Below are 26,914 nucleotides of genomic sequence, written 5' to 3' on the forward strand. Positions count from 1 at the left end.
TGCAAAATCACCACTGCTTTATTTATTTTCTTTAATAAGCTCTTTTTAAACAAGGAAAGGGGCAAGTAATGACCAAAAATATCTGTAAAGGATGAAGATCTGATAGAATAGACCGCTGGAACAGCTCTAGAAAGCGCTGGTCCAATGATAAAATGAAATATGCATCTCGAAAGTACAAAAAAAATATATAGACAGGGCGACATTTTGGTGCAGGTACAATAAAGTAGCATCTGGGACCTCAGCAGTAAGGGTTAAAAGAGGCGAAAAAACACAGCCAAAACAAACTGAAATCTGTTCAATCTGTGCACACATCAGTGACCTTGTATTTTTTTCATTTTAAAACACCCACTTTTAACTAGTGATACAATTTCCCCAAAAAAAGAGCATGTTTTATAACCTCCCCTTACTGACAAAAAGGTTGACTTTACAGTGGAGTATGGCATTTACAGGTATACCAGTGAAACATTTGTCATGAAGGATAAATCATTTTTTTGTAGTGTCATGGAGTGACTTTTACACTAAGCAGTAACATTAATAACCAGTTATGACGTTGGCAAAGCGAGGCTCAAAATGAGCATCCTTTACAAAAAAAAGAATATAAAAATGAATAAATGATGCAAACGGATTCACATTTTCCAAAGAGAACAGACACTTCAAAAAATTCCTTCGTAGTCCACTGGAATCGCAGTGCTCACAAAAAGCTTTAGCCAAGATCATACAGAAAGTCAACAAGCAACACTAAACGTCTCTCCCTATTATGATCAACTGTTAAAAATGAAAACTATAGGTATATATATTTTGGACCATGATTGTGATTATAGTTGGGCTGCATTTATTGCTAGTGCCACTTGGAGCGACCAGAATCTAAATTATCAAATTTCAGTTGTTTCAAGATGACCTGAATTCCCACATGATCTGGTTTCTACTGGAATTACAGAGCATCCGTCTTCTGAGGCACCCTAAAGAAGGAAAATGCTAAACCTCATCTTGGGATCAAAAGGAAAAGGGGGTTCATAATCCATTTAATACACTCCTCGTAACAACAGAGGTTCAACTCATTACAACCCAAACAGAAAGGTGACAACAAAGCAAACATTTCCATTATCTTTAGTTGGAAAGGCGGGTGAGGGTTGGGGTGTGCGGTTAACATCCATTAGAAATGTTGTACCCCACCTAATCCCCTCCCCCACCCAGAACTACAGAGCAAGCACAGAGATTTGAGAGTGGATAAAAATCCACACGCTGTCGCATCATGTACACCGGCTTCTTGTCAAAGTCTTTTCTTTTTTTCGTTAAATGGTTTGCCAAGTCCCGAATGAGAGTCCTGTTAGTTTGCATACGTCCAGCCGGTCATGCACACGCTGAATCGATGCCAGTGACGATCCCATGGAAGCAATATGATTACGCCGAAATGTCTGCTTGATTTTGCAGTTGTTTTTTTTGTGTATTTTTTTTTTGCTTCGGTATACATTAAGAGCAAGCAACGAATTAGAAAATAATTATGCAAATATCACGTTCCCTGGAGGAAAACAAAAGTTTTTCTACCAATTTTATGCAGTTCTGTCGGTTTTTACTCGCCAAGTGACGTTGTCGAGGTTCACTTCACTTGGGCCATGAGGACACACATGGTCAAAAAATTCGGTTAAGATTTCTTTTATTTCTGAAGAACAAGTCCTCGAGTGAGACAAACAGGTGACATGAAAGAAAGAAAAAAAAAAAATCCAACTCCATAATTGCTAAAAAGGGTCAAAAGGAAATTAATATGCAAGGTGTCCCTCTGCCTCGACCGCGTTGTTTCTTGAAAACATCCGACAGACTCGGGGGTCCGGCGGATGTCGGTTGCCAGGCGAGTCTGTCCGGAGGGCAAAGTCCACTTAAAAAGACTACGGTTTGGCAAGACGGCTCGCAGAACAAAAGAAATGTGTTAATAATCTGTGTGGTGCCTTTCCCCCATCCCCGCCACCTCCAACCCCCTCCCCGACTTTATAGAAAGCTAACATAAAAACAAATACATCCTCTCCATCCCGTTAGGCTACTTTTCGAGAGAGCAGCGAGCGAGAGGACAGAGAAAAACACAGGACATCAGCGTTAATAAATAAAAGATTTTGGGAGGAGGTCTGCATCGAAGAGTGTCTATTGTGTCTGTATACATTTATATATATATATATATAATCATATATCTCTATACGTTTGGTGGAGTTATATGTGTCCGGTGTCAGACAGTTTTTTGTAGGGGGGGGGGTTGGTTCCCCGTCAGCATGTGTGGCCTCTGCAGCACCCACACCCAACCCCTTGCCGAAGGGAGGTGGGGTGGGCGGGGAGTAGAGAGGTTTGGGGGGGGGGGGGGTGATGGAGGAGAGGGCTTGGATTAACAGGGAGGGGGTTTCTTCGTCGGGCCGGACGTTGGTGGGGGGAGCTGGGAGGACCACAGCTAGGCCTTTCCCTCCTCTGCCTTGGCGGCCTGTGGTTTGATGGCCCCGGTGCGCGGTGCTGCTGGTTTGGCCTGGCCTGCCGAGGAGAGGGGGGGGAGGGGGTCTTGGAGCCTGCTGGTGGGCCCACCGGCCGGCGGGGCTTGGTCCTGCCCTAGGGCGGGGCGTGGGGCCTCCCCCACGGGCTTACTCTGCTCCAGGAGGGAGAGGCAAGTGGACTACTGTTAGGACCCGAGCAACAGAACAGGCAGTTCAAGGGACCGGTTAGCGGAGGCAGAAGGGTGGGGGGGGGACTCATTTCAGCAGTGCAACAAGGGGTCAAAATAAAGGCTAAGTAACACAAGTGGCAATTAGCATTAGCAGATATAAATGACATCCTCATCACTGCATTCTTTTTACGTTATACTCAATGTAACTTTACTTGATCCTGACCACAACTATTCTACCTTAAAAATGTATAATAAATGCTGATGGTAAATGAACCCATTTTAATGGATTTATGGTTATAATGAGCCACAAATAAAAACAGACGTGAGAAATGATTATTCCTATTAATGTTTCTACTACACACTTAACAGATCACACAATGGACCAGGTCAAGGTCAGAGGAGGCGCGGGGTGAGAGTCCCCGGAGAGAGAGAAGAGAGTAATGGATTAAATCTAGTTACCTATATTTACATGGGGTGGCTCACCTTCACGCAGTCCTCGGGCCCCTTCATCTGGGGCTCGGGGGCCGAGGACGCGGTGGGGTGTGGGGGCTCGCGGCCGGGGTACGGGGGCGAGCGGACCATCACGGGCTTGTTGACCTGCATGACGGGCCGCTGGATGGGGGTGGGGAAGGGTCCGGTGGTGGGGGGCCGCATGTGCATCACCATGCTGCCCTGGGGAGGGGCCACCTGACAGGGGGGGCAGAAGGATTAGATGGGGACGGGTGGGAGGGTTGTTGAACAGGGCGGGGGTCAGACGAGATGGACCAGTCAGCCCAGACTCTACCAGCTCGACTTCTATGAGCTCTGGCGTACGCGTCTGGCTCCTCCTGACAGACGGACAGACTCCCAGCAGACCTGGTGTCACCAGCGTTTATCCAGCAGGTGTGTGTGACTGCACAGAGAGGCACCCTCGGGGAGTGCCCTGCAGTCAGAAACCACTCAGCTGGCTTCTGCCAACACGTGGTTCCGCCGCTCTGATTGGCTGTCGGCCTGTCCTATTGCGTCCAGGGGCGTTGGCGCCTGCAGCCATTGGTAACGCGGCTTAAAATAAATAATACTAGCGAGAGGATCCGGACTATATTATGCATTTGTGAAATGATCTAGGGACGTAAGGCTAGAGTCTGAAGAGCAGGCCAAGGGAAGAACAGTGTGTTGTAGTGCGCCTTACCTGTTGGGTGTAGTGTGGAGGCAGCTGGCCCCCGGGGCCCGACGGCTTCCCACTGGGGCTGGCGGACCCCGGCCTGGGAAGAGACGGGAGAGAAAATAAACACCTGGGGACGCGTCGGTGGGGGCGGGGCCAGTGGGGACACCCAACAGCGCGGCCCCGGGTATTTCTGAATGATCCGCTGAGCTAGGGAGGAGGTAGAAACGTCTCGTGTCCATGCCTTGCCCACCTGTAGGACCCTCCAGACAGGCCCGGGGAGTGGCTGGGCTTGTCGGCGTACTGGAAGCCCTTCATCTCCATCTGGGAGGGCTGGGGGAGGGGGAGGGGGGAGGGAGGGCGAGAGGGAGGGAGAGAGGGGGGAGGGAGGGAGAGAGGGATGGAGCGAAGGGGGAGAGAGGGGGGAGGGAGGGCGAGAGGGGGAGAGGCAAAGAAGAAGACGGCGTTAAGACACCGCCAACAGAGAATACACCCAAGGACAAATCCCGAGCGTCATGTTAATGATAGGAAAGTGATTAGCAGAGACCACTGTGCTGCAGCCAGTCAGGCCACCGTTGGACTTTTTAACCACTTTGGCTATTTTAAGACCCTTCACAAGCCCACGTGTCACAAGCTCAGACCACCGGCCATCTCTCCATCATAGGTCAGGGTGGACACGCCCATTGGTGTGAGGTCACAAATGGGCGTGTCGCGAGTGGGCTCAGGACGGAGCTCACCTCTCTCTGCTGGGAGCCGGGGGGCATCATGCGCCGCGGGGCCCCCACGGACAGGTTCTGGCCCTGCTGCAGCTGGATGGACTGGGGCAGGATGAGGTGCTGCTGGGCCGAGCCGTAGCGCAGCTGGGAGCCCGGCAGGGGCATGGCCACCTGGGGGCAGGGAGGGGGAGTCAAACCGTTTCCATGGTGACGAGGGCACATGGCTGCATGCCTTAACGAGTGCATGTGAATGGTGGGAGCCCATCAGACTGATTTGCCCCGATGTATGGGCTGAAATATGGTCGATGGTGTCAAAATGGCTTAATAGCCAAATCAATGTTTTGTTCTGAATAACATGAAAAGGGGACGCTTTATTCCCATTGACCTTATTTGTATGTACACAACAGTTTGAAGAGATGTATACACATCAGCCAATCCGTATTATCAAAGAATGTTTCAGCGGTGCAACGCTGACTGAAGGCCTTGGGGGGGGGGCGCCCACCTGGATGAGCTGGGAGTCCATGAGCTGGGAGGAGCCCATGCCGGGGCCCTGGGTCATCTGGTTGTCGTAGACCATGGGCTGGCTGCCGTTCATGGGCTGGTAGTGGGAGCCCGACTGGGACTTCACCATGTCCGAAGGCTGCATGCCGGGGAAGGGGGAGTAGGGGCCCTTGAGCTGGCCGCCCCCGGACAGCACCAGGGGGCTGGGCTGGGAGAGGTTGGGGTGCATGTACACCTGGGACCTGGGGGGGGGGGGAAGAGGAGGACTGGTTCAACACTAATCCTGGATGTGGCGGTCCTACTATGCTACAGGCGGCCAGCACAGAGGCTGAAACCAGAGGGCCAACGGGGCAGAGTTCAGCCTGGTTCACAGGGTTGCCACGGAGACTTCCTACTGAAAGGAAACCCCTTTGTGCAAGTGGACGCAGCTTTCACGAGTGGATCTCTCTTGAGTGTTCCTACGGTGGCCCGTATACACAGTGCTGTACGTACTGGCTGGCCTTTATTAGCCAATCGCCCCGCTTACAGATCTCTGCCTCGAGCAACGCGGTTGGTCGAAACAAACGAGTGATTATCGGTTACCAAGAAATCTGCTGTTAATAGGTTGTTATTGTGCTTTGTGTTGTTAAGGACCCGCTGGAAAAACGAGACGGGTTCATCCAAGGGATGACCACTAATAAAGAAATGTGAACCGAAAAATCGAAGAGGGTTGCCAACGTTCACGGCCGTCGGTCTCACCTGAACGGGGGGATGGAGTTGAACATCTCCTGGGACTGGGAGACGGGGAGGCCCCCCCGGAGCCCCAGCTGGGCTTGCGCCTGCAGGGAGTTGTGCAGGGAGATGGGGATCTGCTGGGCCTGTTGGGCCTGCTGCAAGAGAGCGGTGGACCCGGTTACCCCCGGCGCTTGTGTTAGGGGCGGCCCCTTCCCAGTAAGAGGCCAGAGCCAAAGGCCGCCCAGCTACTATGTAGAACATTTCACTTGAAGGAGGGGATTTCGTTGATGAGAATATTTAAAATGACTGTCGATCAGCACTGATGCGCCAAGGTAACATCAAGCGTGCACATCACAGCGTCACCTCTCTTGTGCACGCATACAGTATCTACCAAGACATTTCCGCTCCGGTCGTACTTAGGACACATCTTTTTGTCCCATATTTTCCATCAATTATTAATAAAAAGGTTGGCCTGTGCACACGGTAACATTCGACACACATTCTGGACGGACGGACGGACACTTGCCTTGTAGCCCTGATGTAGGACGTGTGTAGGGCGGGTCTGTACCTGCTGGTAGCTCTGCTGCTGGGCCATTGAAGGGGGTACCAGGCGAGGCTGGCTGGGGAACCCATGGCCGTCCAGGTACAGAGGGGGGATGTGGTTACCTGGGGAGGGGGGGGGTGACAGCGGGGTAAGGGTTCGGTTCGACTGCAAGGAGCACTTTAACCCGTATCCACCCCCTTGTATACACGCCGTATCTTTAAAGGGTTACACAGGGCTGAAGGAGAGCTCGGATCACATGGCGATAAAACCATTTAATTAACTCTCATAGATTAGAAGGTAAATAACAGCACGTCGTTAAAAATATACTTTTTTTTTAAGAACTGCAAAAAGCGGACCAAATGTGAGGATAAAAAAAATCCAACTACAAAGCAGACATAAAAAGTAATTCATATAAATAGACAAATGCAACGATTAAAAGGCAGGGGGCAGTGTACCCTGCAGGGACATGGAGGGAGCCACGGAGGCCACCGGCATGGGGGGCATGGACACGCCCCCGAAGGAGCTGTAGCTGACGCTGGAGGAGCAGGGGGGCTGGGAGCCCGACACGCCCCCCACGGGGGAGCCCTGCTCCGGGAGCGACTGGGAGTTCTCCCACGCCTTGCGGGCCGACTCCATCTGGGGGACACCGAATTAAAAATGTTTTAAAGAGCCATCAAATGCCTCATTCAACCCTTCAGCGACACCGCCCTTCAAGATAAAAGCAGGGGCCACACACACACAAAACGTGGCATAATTATTTTCGACAACCAGTGCTGAGGCCTTCCCTATGAAAGGATCTGGGTCCAGTCGACCTGTAGAGCTCTTTGGGATAATGGCCCCTAACCTGCTCAACAATTAACTCCCTGTAATGCACCCGTTCTGAGGCCAGCCTCGGCGTACCTTGAGTGTGAGGTCGGCACTGGGGAAGGACATGGTGTTGAGGTTCATGCCTGGCTGCAAGTGGTTGGACCGCAGCATGGGTATGCTCTGGTTCAGAGCCGGCTGGGGGACAACGACAACAACGACTCTGGTTAATACAGCGGCTGCGGCGCCATTGAAACTGGTCGGGCACGGGACACATGACGCATGACGTCTGTCCTCCCCGTCGCCATTTCAACCACTGCACGCTTCGTCTCGTCTGCTATCAGATTCAAGACTATTACAACATCTTGAGATTTAGAGGCATCACTTTAGATCCGCTGGATCTAAACTTAAAAGCCTCTCGATTCATCTCGCGCCAAGATCTTGGCGAGGCGGCTCCTGGCTACGGGCGAGCCGGCGGCGGTCCCCTTACGTTGGTGTTGAGCGGGTCCTGCAGCTTGGCGACGGGGCTGGACACGGCCGCGGCGGCGGAGCGCGGCGGCAGGCTGAAGTCAGAGTCCTTGGCGCTCACGCCGAACTCGATGGGCGGGCCGGGCAGCCCCGGGTCGCCGTGGAGGTCCACGCCGTTGACGGGCGCGCTGATGGGCCCGCCCGCCCCCTCCAGGCGCTCCGACGCCTCGGGGCCCTTGCCGCGGTGCTTCAGGGAGCGCTCGTTGCCGATGGGGCCGGGCTTGTGGAGCTCCTTGTTCTGCTCCGGCCCGGCGTCAGAGTCCTGGAGGGCACCAGGCCACACGGGAGTCCGTTTAGAGGGCCGTTCATCACACAGAGGCGCTCTACACCGCGCTACTACCACTGTCTGAGGTGCGTTATACAAGACGGTGGTGGGTCAGGGGTTAGACAAGGAAAAGGTGGCAGACGAAATACATGTAAAGCACAAAGTGTAACAATTCGTGGTGGAAAACACCCGGTAGGTAATCAGCCGATGCTAATGCGGTACCAATGTCAGCCCAATCGTGCCGGTGATTACTAGCGCAGACCGTTTTGAGTGCCTGTGATGCATTGTGTGGAATTAAAACCAATGCACGCCATCAAGACACGCCTTTCGTCTGGAAAAGTCATGGGAAATGAGCTGTAGGTTTAGCTCAGGGTTCTAGGTTATGTTGTGGGTGCTTTAGGTGTGGCTCAGAGTTCTGGGTGTTGGGTTCTTTAGATGTAGCTCAGAGTTCTGGGTGATGGGTTCTTTAGGTGTAGCTCAGAGTTCTGGGTGATGGGTGCTTTAGGTGTAGCTCAGAGTTCTGGGTGATGGGTTCTTTAGGTGTAGCTCAGAGTTCTGGGTGATGGGTGCTTTAGGTGTGGCTCAGAGTTCTAGGTTATGGGTTTACCTCAGAGTTGGGCTCGCTGCCTGTGTAGGACACTTGTTTGGTCCAGGAGTCTCCTCCTGAAGACTGCACTGACAGAGCTACAGGAGGAAAGTGGCAAACGCAATGCAAACATTGGGGTTCCTTTAAATATATAGGAAATACTTTACAATGGCTCATCACATCCAGTCTTAAAGGGTTAGAAAAGGACTAAAACGACATTGGAAACTAAAAAGAATTAAACTACATTCATTTACATTAATCTAGGATGCCATTACTTACTATTTTCTTAATCTAGATTCATTTAAAAAAATTTAAATGCCACAAATGCCGAAGCAAAATTGTTTCCCTGGGTCGATACACACACACGCGCCTTGTCCTTACCTGAGTTGTTGGTCTCCCAGATCTCCGTGCCGAGGTTGTTGGAGGACAGAGAGTCCTCCTGCTGTTCCATGCTCATGCTGCCCTGCTTCTTGGCGAAGCGGGGGGGCATCTTGGAGGCCAGCGGTCGGCTCTTGAGTGGAACCTAAAGAAGCCGGAGAAGATTGACTATCAACAGTCGTCACACTCATGCTTTATTAATCCTGTGCGTGCAACGTGGGTACCAAAGAAGAGCAGGAGAACGGGACCTTAACACGGATTCAACCAGACAATTGCAATAGAGGCACTGCCTGTCAATGCAGAGATCGCCCCTCCAAACCACTGGGTTCCACTAGACGTGGATGTGGGAATAGGTTGTTCACTAATGTATGATGAGGTCTCACAGTGGTCTGCTCCTTCCTCCTGCGGTCGTCGTCCTGAGGGCGTCGCTGCTTCTTAGACAGGGCGTCCTGGTACGAGTCAGAGCCCTGGCCTTCACTCTCAACTGTGGAATGATGTTACAAAATTAGATTAAAAAAACAATTCATGTGCATGCATGGATCCAGGATTCAATTACATATGACCAATTATTGAGCATAGGTTTGCATCTACTTTTTTCACTTGCGAAAGTGAGCACGCATGCACTTTTCCTGTCATGGACCATTCACACAGAGGACATGGGTCCTCTGTGCGCTCTTTTCATGTGCCAGGGCACCATAGGGAAGAATAAACTAGTGACTATCACACATTGACCGTGGGCCACGAGCCCTGGTGCACAAGAGCAGCAGACCCATTATTTGGGTTTGTCATACGATGAATCGCTTAGGTAAAAACAGAAAAAATATTTCAAAAAGGATATTTTGTATTTTGACTTGAGCTTATTCACATCAACCGTATAATCGGGAATCCTATCAGAATTATGAGTTGAAACGACCTGTCACTTCGGAGGGACTTACTCGGGTAGCTGTTGAGGTCGTACTGGGACAGCGGCTCCGCCATGTCGGATTTCCCAGAGACCTGCTTGAGCTCCTTGTCTAGCTTCTTCCCGGAGGGGTCGCTGGGCTCTCTGTTGTCGGGCTGATCCACGTAGGCCTCGGGGCTCCTGCTGCAGAGAGAGACAGAATGGAGGGAGGGGAACGGACCGGTTAGGCTGGAAGCTGGCACGCGGTGTACTGCGGTGTGACAGACCGTTTCACAGCGGTTGAAAGAAAGGCAACTTGGGTGTGTGATCAAGGTTTGTCATTTGAAATGGCTAAAACACTTCAGCTTAGCAAGAGGATCAAGGACAAACATGACATTAGCAACCACAGCTATGGGTATTTTTCCATAAGTAGTAGACCAGATTTGACACGAAAGATTTTTGTGAGAAGTATCGTCTCTGAATATATTGCCTCTTGCGCACAATGGCTCAAGGAGTGAAAAGTTCTGTCATCAACAACATCCGAGTGATACTTTAACTCCACGCAGGACTTCATACCGGCATCCCTCTGCTTCGAGGTCACCTTGAAAAGGCACACTACGTAACACGCAAAAGCCGTTATTAGAGTCGAATTTGATAGGAATGGCCACGCCATCCGTCCGAATATCCGTTTCGAGTCGACTTTTTCCCTTCCTCTCCAGGTTCTGAATCTCCCTAGGGGCGGCTCTAAGGGCCGCTGGCGGGCCCTCCGACACCACTCACCTCTTACACGGAGCCCCGCCGTTCTGCCAACTGTCGGCCCTGCCCGACGGAGCCTTGCCGCCCTCCAGTAGCGCGGGCTCCCCCTTGCGGTTCTGCCGCTCCACCAGGGGCCGCTGGCTGGAGAAGCTCCTCTTGGACATCTCTCGCTTCTCCCCGGCGTCGCCGTGCTCCGAGGGGCCGTCGCCGTGCCCCTGCTGGAGCCCCCCCCCTCCCCGCTTCTCCCTCCAGTCCCCGAAGTCGCTGTTCTCCGAGCCCGACTCCCAGTCCTCGGCCTGGCCCCCGTGCTGCGCGGGGTAGTGCGCGGCGGGCCAGCCCTCCTCGCCGGCCGCCTTGGGGCGGTTGGGCCAGGGGTTGGCGAAGCCCCCCTCGCCGCCGCCGTTGGCGTACTGCTCGCTGTTCCACTGGCCAGAGCCGGGCTCGTTCTCCTGCCGCAGGCGGCGGAAGCGCGGGGGCTTGTCCTGGCGCGGCGGCCGGCGCCGCCTCAGTGCCTGCCGGTCGGCGCTCTCGCTGTCCGGGTAGTACTCGCCGTCGCGCTCCTCGCCGCCGTTCTCCGCAAACGGGCCCGAGAACTTGGGCGGGTATTTGAGGGCCTCGCGCTCCGCCGCGGGGGCCTGCCGGCGCGGGTAGGCCGCGTCGGCGGCGGGGCCGTAGCCGTTCTCCTGCATGGGGCCCCCGGCGCCGGTGTACTGGGCACCGCGGCCCCTCCAGGTGGAGATGTCCCTGGGGCCCCCGAAGCCTCTGCTGTATCCTCCACTGCTGCTGCCGCCACCGGGTGCGGGGGCGGCGTTCATCCTGGGTGGCAGCGTGCGGCTCACGAAGCCCCCGCGGCCGGCCTTGGCCTTCTCCTTGGCGTCGATGGCCGCCTGGTCCTCGGGGTACGTCTTGTTGGACCTCCAGGAGTCCCGGTCCGCCTTGCGGACCCCCTCGGCGGGCTCCGCGTACCCTTCGCCGTTCTCGGACCCCTTCTGGCGACGCCGCTTGGGCAGCTCTTCGTACTCCGAGGTCTCGCTCAGGGTCTCGCTGACGTTGCGTCGGCGGGGCTTGCCCCTCTGGACGTCCTCCACTTGGACAAAGTCTCTGGGCGGGCCCCTGCCGCGGCTCACACCACGACCCCCGCCGCTGCTGATGCTGCTAACACTGTTGTTGTTGTTGTTCTTCCCGTAGCCACCGCGAAGGTTCTCTCCCCCTTTAGCCCCGCGGCCTCCTCCTACCCCTCCTCTTTCTCCGCCTCCTCTCTCCCTGTCTCCGCCCACTCCTCCTCGTCCACCTCCACTCGAGTTAAACTCCCGAAATCCTCGGCCCCGCCCCCGACCCGTCCCCCTGGCCCCGGCAAAGGCCTGCTCCTCGTCGATGAAGATCCAGTTGTTGCGCCGGGGGGCCTGGGAGTCGCGGGCCTCCGCCTCGTCCCTGGAGAACTGGCTGCTCTTGCTGCCCGTGTCCCAGCCGCCGCCGTCCTTGGGCGCGTCCTCCGTCTGGGTGCTGATGGCCCTCTCCGGCTTGGCGGCGGCGGGTGGAGGCTGGTGCTGTTTCTCCTCCGCGTGCTGCTGCTGCTGCTGCTTCTCGACGGCGGGCGAGGCGGCGCGCCGGCTGCTGATGGGCTGGCTGTCCTTCTTCAGGTCGTAGACGTTGGTGAGCACCTCCTTCTCCAGGCGGTACGGCGGTACCATCTTCTCCTCGGGCTCGGGCCGGGGCTTCTCGTTCTCCTTGTCCTCCACCTTGAGCGCCTTCAGCACGGGCTTCTTGATGGGGCCGGTCCTGCGGACCAGGGTGCGCCCGGCGCCCTCTGGGGGCTGGCTCGGCCCGCCGCTGGGGGCGGCGTCGGCCCACTGGTCTGGGCCGCCGGCGGAGCCTCCGTCCTTAGCCTGCCCGCCGCCGTCCCTCCTCCAACTGTCCTTGGAGCCTTGGTCGAAGGGCTCGTCGCGCGGGTCGGGCCCGTCCTTTGCGTGCTTCTCTCTGGGGTCGTGCTTGAGGTAGTCGCCGTCCGAGCGCTGGCTGTGGCCCTGGGCCGTGGTGAGCAGGCCCTGGTCGTGGCGCTGGTGCTCCCGGTCGGGGGCCCGAGGGTTCTGGTGGTAGCCCTGGTGAGGGAGGTCCTCGGCGGGGTGCTCCAGGCACTCGTTGGCCCTCTCTTCGTAAGCGCTCTGCTGGGGGCAGCCGAGGTCACCTCTGGTGGTGGGGGGGGGGGGGGGGAGGGGGGAGGGGGGGCGAAGACGAGAGATAAAGCGATCAGAAGTGTAACGTTACCATGCGTGTTTCTGCTAAAAGTTCCAAATATAGGTCAGGGTGGAGCGTTTCACTTCATGCTGTTGTACCGCAAACATTACGCCTTTCACACATGAAAGACGTAAAATTGCCGGATTACGTTTTCTCCTGTAAACTGTGGCAATTTCCGTTTTGCCCACCAGACATGCCGTTTCACCTTTAACGGAACGCCACCATCGTGATGTTGAAGTCCGCCTTTTTCGTTTCCCGGAGAATACGCGTTACCTTTGCGCCGGGATCACTGCGGTCTGAAATCACGGTGGGTCTGCCCAATTCGCTAATCCTTTTGATTAAGCGTGCGCCGTCACAACCTTCTTGAGTGTGTCGTGATTGGCTCACGGGGCTCAACAGCAGAGCGGCGAACGGCGGCGCCTCGTGCAACGCGTGTGCGATCGCGCCGTTAATGCCGCTGCATAGTTCATGCGTTAGGTGGAGGGAATTTGGCGGGGCGGATTGGCTGGCATTTCCACGCCGGCGCTCATCACCTACAACGCTCGCCGCTAAATGATCAGCACGAGCTGCGCGTCGTGAAAGAGGCGTACGATATTACGTTATTCCTGACTCGCACTCACCGGTCGTCTTGCCGGCCGCCCTCCGAGCTCTCGTGCTGTCTCTGGTAGGGCGGCGTGAAGCTCCGCAGGGGGTAGCCGTCCTGGTTCCACATGGGGTAGGGCTCGGTGGACGGAGCCCTCCTCTCCTGGTGCATGCTGGGATGGCAGCCGTCGTCAGAGCCGGGACTGTTGAGGTGGTCTGGATGAAGCATGGGCTTCATCATTCCTAGAGGATGAGGGAAAAAAAAAAAAAAACGTTAGGCTTTGTTGCATGACGGTTTTGTCATTTGGAAGTATTATATACTTTCGGAATTCCAGAATTAAAAGGGGTAGTTCGGAATTTTGGCTAGCACACGGCAATAGCTAACTGGCAATGCTAGCCTGCTAATAAAACAGTCTTACCCACTCCATAGTGCACCCGAGGTAAATCAATTATAACGCCAGACGGTCGATGTAAATGTCTGTGTTGATAGAATGATGTTAGAAATAAAACCAACCTTGCGTTGCATTTTGAGGGACTTGCTGTGTCTCAGCAGCAGTGTTATATTCCTGGTAGTAGGCTACGGCAGCGGCGGACTGATACCTAGGTTAAATTCCACTGTTGCTGAGAAAGTAGCCCCTCAAAATGCGATGATTCATGCGATACGAGGTAAGTTTTATTTCTAACATTATTCTATCATCACAGACATTTACATCTATAGTCTGGCGTTATAATTGATTGACCTCGGGTGTACTGTGGAGTGGGTAACACTGTTTTATTAGCAGGCTAGAATTGCCCGTTGCCGTGCGCTAGCCTAGCACGAGCGAACTCGAAGGACTGAATGAAATGTGTTAATCTGTCTCCAATGATAAAGAACACCAAGGCTAACTTGGGAATCAGGCCCCATGTCCAAAATTCCTAACTACCCCTTTAAGGAATGAAATGTATCCTTCACGGTCCTATTTTGTTTATTATTTGAAAACAATAAACATTTTAAAATGTCCATCCGAAATTTTTCAGATGAACATCATTTTCTATTCAAGCTTGTGAAATCGCTTTGTTCATCTCATCAACAATAACCACGCTCGTGCTTTCCTATGTCTTTCCTCCTTGAAACAACTTTCCCAGACTACCCCGTCCACCCCTGCCTTCCACCAGCCAGAAGCAGGAACCCGATGGGCCGGTGCCTACCTGAAGAGTGGACAGAGTTGGGGTAGTAGTCCACAGGGGACCGGCCCGGGGCCATGCGGGGGTCCATGAAGGGGGGCATCATCATCCAGCGGGGGTCGAAGCCCAGCACGTGGGAGGGGTAGTAGCCCCGCTGGGGGTGGCTGGAGCCAGAGCTGGCCGAGTGGCTCGACTGCCAGTGCTGCATCTTGTACACCTGCTCCTGCAGAAGAAAGACACACAGGTCAGGACATGCGGTACAAGGAAAGGATCGTCTGTAACGTTGGGCCTTCAGCTTCAACATATTACACATCCTAAAATGCACACGTCCGAAAAAACAACGAAAGAAATAAAAACAAAAAGCTGGCCAGGTCAGTGTGAGGGAATAGCTGTATTATTTATTGAATAATACCGATACTTGAATTATTTAACTGTGGCTATACCGACTGGATGGATTCCCCTGCACATGCCAGCTCTGCCAGCCCCGAGCAGGACTTTTCCCTTGCTCCACCGAGATATTCATGCTAGTGTAAGCAAATTATTTCACAAGCAATTCTGCTTACATTTCTGAACATCTTGACAGCTTTCAATAATTTAAAAATAATAAAAAATATATAAGATCTGGCTGTTGCAGGCCTGGAATAAGTCAGTCCAATGATACTTTGGGTCCTGAATCATATGATTGGATAGCTAACAGGTCTGTCGTCCTCCCTAAATCAGCAACCTGTGTGTACTCATCATTGTGCATGACCGGAGCTTCCATCAGGGCTGAGCAGACCCATCACTAAAGCAGGGCTAGCTCCTTGTTTTGGGGGAGTGGCTTTGGAGGGAGGCCATCAGGGAGGGTTGGGATTCTTCTGGTTGGACACTTCCTAAATCTAACTGGCATTTCCAAATTGCCTACCCCATCTTTTAAGCATGGGATAGGGGCATCATGGACTTGAAAGGGGCCCCATTTTCCTTGGTAACCCAGGTCTATTCCTGCGTTTCGACATGACAAATGGAGGCTCCTCCTTACTTGTGTTTTTCATGCTCCCTCCTCGTTCTCCATTGATCACTGTCACTGATCACTGACAGATTTTTGATAGACACTCATTTAACCCCCCGCCCCAAAACAGCAAATAAAAAAGGACTGACCTGCTGTTGCTGCTGCTGTTGTTGTTGCTGCTGTTGTTGTTGCTGCTGCTGCTGCTGCTGCTGTTGTTGTTGTTGTTGTTGTTGTTGGTGCTGCGGCTGTTGTGGCGGAGGGGGCGTGGGCTGCTGCTTCTGGAAGCGGGGCGCGATGGGCTTGGAGGTCTGGCGCCCGGCGCTGCTGTCGCTCAGCGGGGACGTGGGCTCTGGTGCGTCGTCCTCGCTGGCACGGTAGGCCGGGAAGCAGGGCTCCTCACGGTACTCGTAGCCGGGGGAGTGGTCCGGGGGACACTCGCTGGCCTCTGTGGGAAGGGGCCAGTCAAAAGAAAATGATTACATTATTCTTGTACAGCGAGTACTTTGTGTCCCTTTGGTCCGCACCTCATCGTATGGGCGATAGAGAGGGTGTTGACTCAGAGTCTTAATCTGGCTCGGTTTTATTTATTGAATGAACAAATAAATGCCCCAAACCCGCTAACCGCTAGACCGTGTTGCCCCACAATACAGGTCGACCGGCAGCCCCGTCTCACCTTTCGTGGCGTACTGCCAACTGTCCGGGTGGGCTTTGCTGGGCTCCCTCTTGGGGGACGCGGCGGCGGCGGCGGCGGCGGGCTCCTTGCCCTCGCCGTCCCTGCTGCCGTCGTCGGAGCGCGAGGTCTGGCGCTCCGTCTTGCCGAACTTCTCGTCCAGCCGCTTCAGCTTCTCGGCGCAGGCGGCCAGCCGCTCCTCGCGGGCGCGCCGCTCCTCCTCCTCGCGGCGGCGCCGGGCGCGCTCCACCGCCTCCGACAGCTCGGGGGACACGAACTTGGCCCTGGGGGCGGCGGCGGCGGCGGCGGCGGCGGGCTGGGCGGGGTGCAGGTGGTCGTCCTGGTCCTCGAGGGGCTCCGCCTGGTGGGGGGCGACGGCGGGGCCCGGGGCCGAGCTCTTCTGCGGGGCCTGGGGGGGGAGAGGTTAGGGTGAAACCTGGTCAGCCTGGTGGGTTCCCTGGTCACACACTGTGTCCCGCAATGTGTCTTAGCAGTATTCCTTGGTTTACGCACAAGGCAAAATGACATTGGTTTCTGGCGCTGCAGTGTGTAATTGTCTACTGTTGTGTAGTAGTATAAAAGGTGAACAGGATATTGAAATATGGGGGTAGGGGATAAAAGTAATTTAAAAAGGTTATATTTGGAGGATCCCAATAAAAGGGAGGCTGAACAGTGATCAGGGATTAGGTCATCCATCTTGTCAAGCTTGTGTTCATTAAAATAGTGATTTAAAATGGGAAAACACGCCCAATGTGTGTGGTTTTGAAGGATTGTGTGCATGAAACGACGACCCTTTTGAACACCGGCATTGTGCGTGTTCAACTTTGACCATTTCTTTTTTTATACAATATGTTGCCAAGCAGAGAAGGAGACATCCATAACCATGGTAACTGCAAGGTCATTTGTCCTAATTAACAATAGCATCTCACTGTGGAGAGAGCGAAAACACACTGTGGCCCTGTTAGGCTGGTTCTGCCATTCCCCTCGACAGCCACAAACATGGGTGACGCAAGGAGATACAACATTTATACCGGATCTTTAAAAAGCCACTCATGATCATGATACTTTTCGTTATGGCCATGCTTAAACCGCAGTGAAATGAAGACATGAATCCAACCGTCAGTGACTGAGTGTGTGTGTGTGTACCTGGGTTTCGGCGGGGGAGTATTTTCCGTTGACTTTTCTCTGGGGCTCGGCGTGGTGGGAGTGGTGCTGGGCGTAGATGTCCTCGGCGGCTTCGTGGAGGTAGGCCCCGTCGTTGGAGCTGACGGAGGCCTGCCGGTCTCGCTGGCTGGCCCTCTGGCGCTCCCACTCGGCCCTGGGAACCGAGGGACGGCGCGTTTAGTACGGGGACATACCCGTCGATTAACTAAGAGCGACAGTTAGGCACCATGGCCCCAGCATAGGGCGGTGCAATTAAATGAATCTCCAAACGAATAATCAAGTTGATTTTTGTTTTAAGCATATTAATTTTATCCATTAAATGGTTTATAGAAATTGAAGAAAAGCTGGATACATACTTTTTATAATATTTTTGATTTGAAGATTTTGTACACTTTTTAAATTGAAGTTCTGTTACAAAGTTTATATTAGGAGAGAAATGCAGAATAATTGCATCATGTTTCAAACTCAAAAATAATCGTTTGAATAATCGTGATTTCAATATTGACCAAAATAATCGTGATTATGATTTTTTCCATCATCGCAGTGCCCCAGCCCTACCCCAGCATGCCAACACTGAACTCAACATTGTCTCTTTTCCACAGATAAAATGGCCCAAATCAAAGCGCCGATTGGGCTTCTATCACGACAGGCGTGTAATCTGTCCAAGTGGCCGTGTTAGGCCGTAATTCGGCAGCTTATGCAAATTCGATTTGGTTTTTTCGGCGTGGTACGAAGACTCACCACATCTTGCCCTTCTTATTGGCGCCATGTTCCTCTTCATCGTCACTGAATTTAAGCTTCTCTCCGTAGTCTACCTCTTCGTGAAGTCCTGGGGGGGGGGAAAGTTACAAAGTAAATTGGAGGATACATTCCAACTGTATAAACTAGTTACATTGCATTACTTTATGCACGCGTTTGACTGTAATGGCTTGAGCTTCACAGATGACTGCAACGAATGATGAAAACATAATTTTACGAGCAAGAACAAACACTTACCAGACACAAATAACTCTATTCCACAGCTCTACAAAAATAACCTCAACAGTAACATCATGAGGTCTTAATCATTTCCCTCACACGCAAATTGGATCAGCGCGAACCATGTACGCCCACCTTTAAATAAACTAAACAGAACGAGGAGGAGGGCGGAAACCATTGGTTTGGCCCTGGCCAGCGGTCTAGACAAAACCAGTTAGGGCTGGGCGATTAATCGAATTATGATCGCGATTTCGATTTTAGCGCCAAACGATCAAACAATTAAGCTTAATTAATTTTCGATTATGTTAATTTTGCTGGATACATATCTGTTTATTATTTTAGATTGGAACATTTCCTTTTTCACCATTTTGTGTATTTTTTTAAGGCGAAATTTCAAAGTTCTCAGTTCCAAAGTTCTTTTTGGGAGAGACATGCTGAATAAATACAACATATTTTCAAACTCAAAAATAATCGTTTGAATAATCGTGATTTCAACATTGACCAAAATAACGGGGATTATGATTTTTCCCATCTTGGAGCCACCCCACAACGAGTCATCAGCGTACCTGCCCAGCCGTCCTCACAGTTGACGTCCAGCTCGTCCAGATCCTTCAGGTCCTCGGGGTTGATGATGGCGGGCCGTGGGGGTCTCTCTCCGGGCCGGCGGATGGGCTGGGAAGAGAGGCGAGTGGGGGCTCGTACGAAGCGAGTCTCCCCCCGGCGCACGTCACCGCTGCGGACGGAGAGGAGGAGGAAAGGTCGGACCGCGCTCCAAGCAGAAAGAGTGTAGGAAACTGAACAGGGAGGTGAACGTTTCAGGAGTTGGACGTACTTGACGTGCTCTGAAGCGTTGGTGAAGTTCTGGCGGACGGGCCTGTTGTCGAATCGGGCGGGCGCCGTCACCGCGGCAACGGGGGCGATGTCGGCGGCCCCAGGGGTCTCGCGCGTGTCTTTGGAACACATCTGATCGGCGGGGACGTGAATACAATCAAGAGAGTTGACACGGCAAACAAGTATTGAGTATTGATTGTTCACAAAATAAATCAGCTCATCAGCTTATACCAGTGTGCGGTTATTTTACACTTCTTTGAATGGATATACTATTGTTAACTGCACATTACCAGCACCTGAGAATCAAAAGGCTGTGCACGGGGACTTCGTTCTTTTAAGTATTGATACGGCTTTGAATGCACGCAGTCAAATGCAAGCACTTTGAGGCACACAGCAAAATGTTGATTCTGTGCGTTATAAGAGTCTTCAAAGAGAATACAGGTGCTTTTCTTAATGGGCTCAAGGGAGATGGGCCGAAAGTGAATGTGGAACGGAGAAAAAGACCATGCCAAGAGAGGAGCGAGCACTCGTTAATTAAACAACATTTAAAACACTCTGCCTTTAGGGTTACAAAGGGCTCCTCTAAATAACACAATCAGTCTTTGGACACTTAGATTCGAGTTTTCGCTATGCAGACCACTGCGGCACTTACGAAAGCAGGCAGCATGTCGTGGTAGACGGCGTTGGAGGTGTGGTGGAGCTGGTGCTGCAGGGCGGTGGGGACCACCGTCCTCCGAAGGGGCTGGGCGGGGCGCAGGGAGATCTCCTTCGGGTCGGGGACAGCGGGCTGGGCCGGGACCAGCGAGTGGGAGGAGGAGGAGGAGGTGGAGATGCCGGGGGCGATGGCAGAGGAGACGGCGGCGTTGGAGGAGGAGGAGTTGGAGTTGGAGGAGGGGACGGAGGAGGGGGGGGCAGGGGAGGCGCCGGTCTCAGCCGCGGCGGGGGGCTTGCCCTCGGGGTCGGCTGGCGGACCAAGGGGCGAGGAGGGCTGCAGGTTCCTGCCACCACCCTCCCTCCAGCTCGTCACATCTGGAGGAACGTGGACAAGCATCGGACTCATGAAAAAACAAAGTGGACTTTATCGTGTGCCTTTGCGGGGTAATTGAAAACAAAACCAACGCAATATAAACATATTTTTAAATCAAATGCAATTCAGCAGCCACGTTTATCCGGTTTCGGTGAATTCAGGTACGTGTTATCGAGCAGCAGGCAGGGGCATCTTGCTCGAGGATACTAAACCCGATGGGTAATTGACACCAAAAACACAGCGCCATCGGGGCTGCGAGTCGACCGCCCCTAGTCAATACAAGGCCCTGCACTGCTTTGCCATGAATGCTGGGTAAAAAGGCTGGGGACTCACTCTGCGGGCGGAGGCTTGGTCCGGGCCCATACGACGGATCGAAGACGCTTCTTTCCTTGCCAGCCTTGTCCTGTTCCCCAGCGGCCTTCAGCGTGGGAAATTCCTCGTGAGAGAAGGGCTGAAGTCGGTTTAAGACCCTTGAACCTGCACAGGAAATGTGGACAGAACGCTTAGAAAGTTTGTCTAAAAAGGTGTCCAATTAAGTAGGGGCCCTAGAGAGAGCACACAGACCCACACCCACACAAAAAGGTGACTTACCATCTAGCTCTTTCGCCTTTCCATTTAGCTGGGCCCATTGCTTCGGTCCACCTGTGTTTGTGCTCTATGGAAATTGAACACATTTTGATTAAGGTCAGCTCAGGAACCCTTGGGCTCAACCTGAATTAACCTTTTCTTCAAATTCAAGGCTGTCTATGATGTGAATGGTTAACGTAATATAGTATCGTCAAATTGAGGGCCGATCACTTGCTGCTCGGAAATTAAGTACTTTTACAATAACATACAGGAATACAGTGGTAGTACTGCAAAGAGGGAACCAATTCAGACTTGGGGAAAACTGACCTCCTGGCTGGCTACTGGCGTGGCCTTCTGAAGATTGGAAACGGACTTCTGTGAAGCCAGCTGCGGCTGCAACTCCGGCAGCTGTGCTGTTAACGCAATAGAACTGGAACCAAAAAAAAAATGATATCAGTTGCATGCAACTCAGAAGAAAAGACAAACACCAAAAGTAAACCTGCCCCCTGTTACTGTCCGTTGCAGCAGTCACTTTAGTCAAAACAAATTATTTTTCTCGCCTTTTTTCCAAAGACAAAAAGGGACCCAACGATATTAAAAAGGCATCCAATATTCTGTCCTTCGTTGAGCCATGGGTTTCTTCCTATAGGCACTTCAAAATCAGTGCACCTTTATATGACCTCTTTTCACTAGTTTGATGAAACATCCTCTCTACTCCTAGATCCACACCGGCATCGATTCAATGTCTTCATTGATGCCAGTATGAAGATAAAAAGAGAGTTCACATCTAATGAGTGAATCATCAGGTAGCAGACTGTGTCAGGAACCTTTCCCTTACATCCATCCACTTCTCTGCACCAGCAAACCCCACAATCTGTCAAGGTTGGTGTACTCGGTGGCTACATAAATGGTCCAACGAGTACATTAAAAACTAATAAATGGTCCATGTTTTTGCCTATGATGGAAAATTACAGTTGAATACGAATTCCTTCTTGGTGGCCTCCTCGTCCTTCATGTTTGCTGTATGCCGTCAGTGTTATTTTCCCCTACATTCTTTGCCAAGATCCTACTTCACCAGGGCAAGACCATGGAATGAGTGGCGACCCTGACCCGGCCACGTGATGCATTTGTACAATGTGAGCTTTGACCACACACACACACACACACACACACACACACACACACACACACACACACACACACACACACACCTCTTTTGATCCGGTTGTTCCTGCTTGTTTGCCCATCCTGTTCCGTCTTTGGGCACAATAATGACGTTGGGGTCGTTTCCTTTGTTTTCAGACTTCAGGCTCGGCAGGTGAGCGGGTGGGGGCATACGCCGGGCTGCGGCCACTTTGCCAAGACTCTGTAAGCCATGTCGCGGAACTGCCGGGGGCCAATCGCAACGCAGGGAGGGAAGGCAACAGGGAATGAGGTCGGGTCACGAAAAAGAAGCAGTGCACGAGTATACTAACGTTTGGGGGGGGGGTGGCAGAGGGACAAGTAAATGTAACAAGTATTACTGTGCCAGTCGGAACAATAAAAAAATGACACTGGGATATTATAGAATATGTTAATAATAATAATAATAATATAAATTTGCAATGCGCTCGGGAAGAGAATCCTGTTGGATTGCGGGGTCGTTATCAACAAAACAAACACTGTGACAACGTCACCAGCTTGATGTCTTACCTGCGTTTTTCTGAGTTTCTATTGATTTTCCCTTGTACTTGTCAAATAGACTGAGTGTGGAGTACTTGCTTTTCCCATCCTTGGACTTGGTTATTTGCCCCAAACGATCGGACATTGCGATGTAATGTCATCGAGTATGGAAATTTTTTGTTGCGTCTTTCCCTAGTGCCTTCTGAATCTGTAAGGAAACAAGAGAAAACAAATCAAAAACCATGGGCAGACGAGATATTTCAGGGGATCCACCAACGAGCCTCAAAGGCTTTGCACCGCGATACAGAACTTAAGGCTTAGAATCTTTGGGTCCCGTGCGTCAAATCTGGGCGTTGAGGTTTATAGAAAGTGATCAGTGCATTTATAGAAAGCATTTTTTTAATTATTGTCATGCCAAGGGAGCAAACACTTTCCAACATTTGGAGTATGAGAACACTAGATTCCCCGAGTCCACAACTTTTTTCCAACCATCCCTTCAAGACAGAACATCCAAGGCACCCGACATATACCTTAACCCGTCCGACTCAGTCTCTCAGCTCCGCCACGCTGCCTGGCAACATGATGCAGACAAGAACAACCGATCTAACTCACGACTCTACCCCTCTCTGGACCGACAGGACGTTTGCTCCTCATCATCAGGGTGACAAAACTCTTAGCGCTGCATCACAATAGAACTGGCGGGACAAAAGTATCTTTGCATCAGCACCACCTACACTGACCGTAAGAATTTGCTGTGGAATGCCGAGCTGGTTTCCATGACGATTAAGTGTTGTCTGCATGGGACTACTTGTAAAATTAAAATAATAAACCTGTTGTTTACATTGAAAAGAGCCGTGCCGATGCTGATAAAAGAACGATATTAAATTGCCCAATAAATCAGGAATTCCATTCAGCAAACAAAGACTTGGCAGTACGGGTAGGTATTAAGGACAGTATAATAAAAATATGATTGGTGAGATTGTGAAGCAGTAATCTGTCCGACACCTGCCAATCCATTATGCTGGCCATCCATCAAAACAGGTGCGTGGCGTCTCCATTGACCAACACCCCCACCAATACGTATTGTCAAATCTATATCGAGCAGATTAACAACTTTTCCCTGCACGCCTTGCTAAAGGTCTGGATTTAGCCATGATTTCACAGTAATCATTTTGGGTCACAATCTCAAAGATTGTTTCCAAAATCCATCAATAATTTCCAGAGGGAGCTACGATTGCGCTCTTTTATGTATCAAATTTCTGAAGTCAGTGGTGAATATTCATAAACGTTGTGAGCCCAAAAGAACATTATGGGATTGGTGAAATGCGTTGTTGTCAGATAAATCATGTCAGAGATTTCGATTTTGTCCATTGTTTCTGTGGGAGACACATGATTTTGGCAACATTTATCAGATTGTACACTGGGGGAAAAAGCCTAAAATTATGCCAGCAGTCATAGTTACATGCCTGTGGTTCAAAGTGGTCCAAATCATTTCTGAAATGTACCATCAATTGTGGTAGAGAAGAGTGGTTCTTAATTGCAACTACAAACAAACCACCTTTAGGGTTAAAAAATTATATACATTTGCACAGTCAGAGATTACATTAGTGTCTCAGAATATCTTTGAAAAGTAAAGAAATTGACCCTCTGCAAGTTTATCCCAGGTAAAGAACCAATGGGTTTTACCATCTTAAAAAGGAGACCTAAAAGTGAATTTGGAAAATATGTATTCTGGCAGTTGACACAAGATGGAACTTAGTGTCAGACCCTATAATTTTAGGAAATATTATCATCTTAAAAAATATAGATAAATAGTTGGTCATTTAGAAAAATATATTACACAGTGGCATGGATTTCGAACCACTCTTTTAAATTACTTGTACAGTGACTTTAGATTCCTTCCCTCAAGTGTCTCTTCATCACTGCAACTAGCAACTGTAGCCTACATGAATACTCAACAACCAAACTACACACAGCCTTTCAGATTTTTTTCATATTCCACCCATAACTTAGGTCAGGGAAGTTAGTGGGAAGTAGGGGAATCCCTGGCTAGTTTGAACTGGGTGAACCATCCTTAAATATATTGGTCTTCTTAATCATGTTTATCCAAGAACTGGCCCGTGCATTGGAGCAGAGACAAAAAGCATAGATTTTTGGACCATTGGTAAACAACCAGCTTGCCAGCCATATCTGGTCGAGATTTAATGTTACAAAGGCTATGGGGTAGAATTGAATGGTAAATCGACTGGTCAACGATTGGTAAAATGATGATGTATTGGCACAGTGAGGCCTATATTACTGTAACCGTTACAGATGCCTCTCAAATTTAACAGCATGTTGGGATCAAATAAAAATGATTTCCAAGCCTAAATGGGGTTAGACTTATTCAAATTGAAACTGTTGTAATGGTGTACTTGCATGGCTGCAAATTACAATTGACATAATGTTGCCATTACAGATTGACGTGCCTCCGGTCTGTGCTTTAAAGGCCCGATCATGGATCCGTGAATGGTCACGATGACCAAGTGCTTACAATTTTATTTAAATTAAAAAGCCAGATTACAAAATATGACATTTCATGATCTTCTCGATTTCTAGGCAAGTGTATAGTTATTTTCCAACTGATCATCGCTGATATTTTACAAAGACCACTTACTTCAAAGCCAGCCCCATTCAAACAATATCAGCATAGAGCGTTCAATAAATAACGACAGATGCATGTAAACAAGGATTCCTTTAAAAACGAAACGGTTCCAGCAATAAAGGCCGAGACCATCACCCACAACAGTATGATTTCGACCGAAAAAGGGTTTTGTTTCAGCCCAAAAAATGCCAAGGGTTGACGCTCACCAAGTTCAAATCAGAGGGACGCCATTGCGGCTCATTGCCTCAGCATGGAAACTTATTAACAAGCATCCTCAAATCGAAATAAAATGCGATAAGAAAAACACAATGCCATGAAAAACGTCGACCGTCCAGCTCGGTTCTGCGGGAGTCTGTCCGCCCTAGCAGCCCGCTTGACCTCCCTGAAAGCGGACGATCGTCACGTCAAAACCCCAGCGTTCATCCGAGCTCCATGAAACGGACACCGGGCAAGATGGGCGAAAAAAACACCAAATGGGGTGGGGGGGGGGGGGGAGGACTAGTGTTATGATACCTCAGAGTGAACCACGGAGTCCACCACCGGGGTACCGATTAATGGGATCAGTACCCGTTCAGAGATCCTGATGGGAGCGAACATCAACAAGGCCCTAGGACGTTCTGTCCGCAAGCGAGCCTCCGTGGAGGCTCCGGTACTGAGGGAGAAGGGCGATGTAAACAGCTCCGTGTACATGTCACTGTTGCCGTAGGACACAACTATAGCGGCACATATAATGACAGGTAGACAGTGGACACCTAAAGCTGTATCATTTGTTTTTTAGTTTCCCGAAAAACACAGAATCGAGTGATTGAGCATCGACCGTAAACGCAGCCTCAGCTTGTTGTACAACTAGGGCAACTGGGTTAAAAGTTCCGGTGTTTTACTGAGCCACGAATCAAACCCGACCGCCGATAATACATCGTTTTTTGCAGGACAACTGATCGTTTTATATTCTACGGTAATTGTGGCTATATGTGTAGTACATGCAATGCAAATTATACGTTTATAGGCTTTGAGTGCGTCGGAAGAAGGCGATGGAAAGACAGGACAAGGCGATTAAAAATGGCTGCCGCTCAGAACAAAGCCACAATAAAAAAGAGAAGCCGGAGGAAAGCGAAAAATGTCGGACATTTATACGTTAAAACAAATCCATAACTCACCGTTTGGTTGACGTTATATATTTCCAGATGAATGGTATTGGTGTATATCCACAAAAGTGTAATTCTTAAAAGGATGGATGGCGATTGTACAGCTGTATAGTCGTATGCTCTCTTGTAAACAGCGCTGTTGCTGGGACTAACCCGGCCTAGAAATGAGATTGGGAGTGGAGAGGGTCTCCAGACTGCTTTATCCGTAAAGAAAAACGTAGGCGGACTATAGGACGTAAAGTCAGCAATACTGCCCCTAATGGTTGTAGTTCACACAAATTAACATCCAGTCAGTGTGAAGTATTTGGAAATAAATACACACATGTTAAAGAGATTACGTTTTAAAAGAGTTTAAATCCAATGGCAGGGAAAAAAGCATGCTCTAAAATAAAGCCAAGCACAAGATGGACATGAAAGACAATTGTTTTGCTGGTTACTGAAATAACATGTTCATAGGTTAAAGGCTGTCTTATTTGTGTCAAGTATATAATATGTTATCCATTCAGATAAACACATTTAATGGCAAATGGAAAAATGTATGTATTTCTATTCAATTATTTTACAAACTCTCACATTGTATTAAAAATGTATATTTTGATCAAAGTGAGAGGTCTATGATGCAAGACATACAGTTATGGGTCACATTTTTTCCCTCCGCTTCAAGCACGTTGAACCAACATTTCAAAACTACTGAATTTCTTGGATCTGAGCCTAGAAATTTCCAAAGACTCCAGAGGATCTCGAGTGGTGGTCATAATTATCAAAATAGACAAGAACTTCAGGTCACAAAGAATATGATGCTTTGC

The 26,914-nt window shown here is 50.7% G+C and overlaps 1 protein-coding gene across 13 annotated transcripts; it reads right to left on the bottom strand.

The window, feature by feature from the left end:
* prrc2b (proline-rich coiled-coil 2B) lies at positions 1-26,266 on the bottom strand. 13 transcript variants are annotated; one of them, XM_079755627.1, is made up of 31 exons: positions 26,121-26,266; positions 22,350-22,527; positions 21,869-22,043; positions 20,985-21,087; positions 20,682-20,745; positions 20,424-20,567; positions 19,716-20,092; positions 19,065-19,195; positions 18,799-18,965; positions 17,996-18,083; positions 17,237-17,408; positions 16,094-16,499; positions 15,570-15,865; positions 14,457-14,655; positions 13,307-13,511; positions 10,476-12,638; positions 9,751-9,896; positions 9,199-9,299; positions 8,819-8,960; positions 8,459-8,535; positions 7,549-7,848; positions 7,155-7,256; positions 6,710-6,890; positions 6,237-6,376; positions 5,735-5,865; positions 4,998-5,238; positions 4,517-4,666; positions 4,024-4,112; positions 3,807-3,879; positions 3,122-3,325; positions 1-2,623 (listed from the first exon to the last, which is right to left on the bottom strand). In XM_079755627.1, the coding sequence occupies exons 2-31, from the start codon at positions 22,462-22,464 to the stop codon at positions 2,432-2,434; spliced, it is 7,074 nt and encodes a 2,357-aa protein (XP_079611753.1). In that variant the 5' UTR covers positions 22,465-22,527; positions 26,121-26,266; the 3' UTR covers positions 1-2,431. The 13 variants fall into 13 exon arrangements, with proteins under 13 accessions (XP_079611753.1, XP_079611758.1, XP_079611757.1 ...); XM_079755632.1 differs by having other exon boundaries at positions 1-2,620; positions 4,033-4,112; positions 5,735-5,862; positions 6,279-6,376; positions 9,751-9,899; XM_079755631.1 differs by having other exon boundaries at positions 4,033-4,112; positions 5,735-5,862; positions 6,279-6,376; positions 9,751-9,899.
* Between the last annotated feature and the right edge of the window lie 648 nt (positions 26,267-26,914).

Source organism: Pollachius pollachius (assembly GCF_949987615.1).
Source record: "Pollachius pollachius genome assembly, chromosome: 18".
Taxonomy (NCBI): Eukaryota; Metazoa; Chordata; class Actinopteri; order Gadiformes; family Gadidae; genus Pollachius; species Pollachius pollachius.

Coding starts and splice junctions, on each gene's coding strand:
- prrc2b (XM_079755620.1), bottom strand. CDS start 22,464: ATGTCCGATCGTTTGGGGCAAATAACCAAGTCCAAGGATGGGAAAAGC. Junction 18,084..18,798: donor CTGTGAGGACGGCTGGGCAG/GTACGCTGATGA, acceptor CCCCCCCCCCAG/GACTTCACGAAGAGGTAGAC. Junction 8,536..8,818: donor CTGGGAGACCAACAACTCAG/GTAAGGACAAGG, acceptor TTCCTCCTGTAG/CTCTGTCAGTGCAGTCTTCA.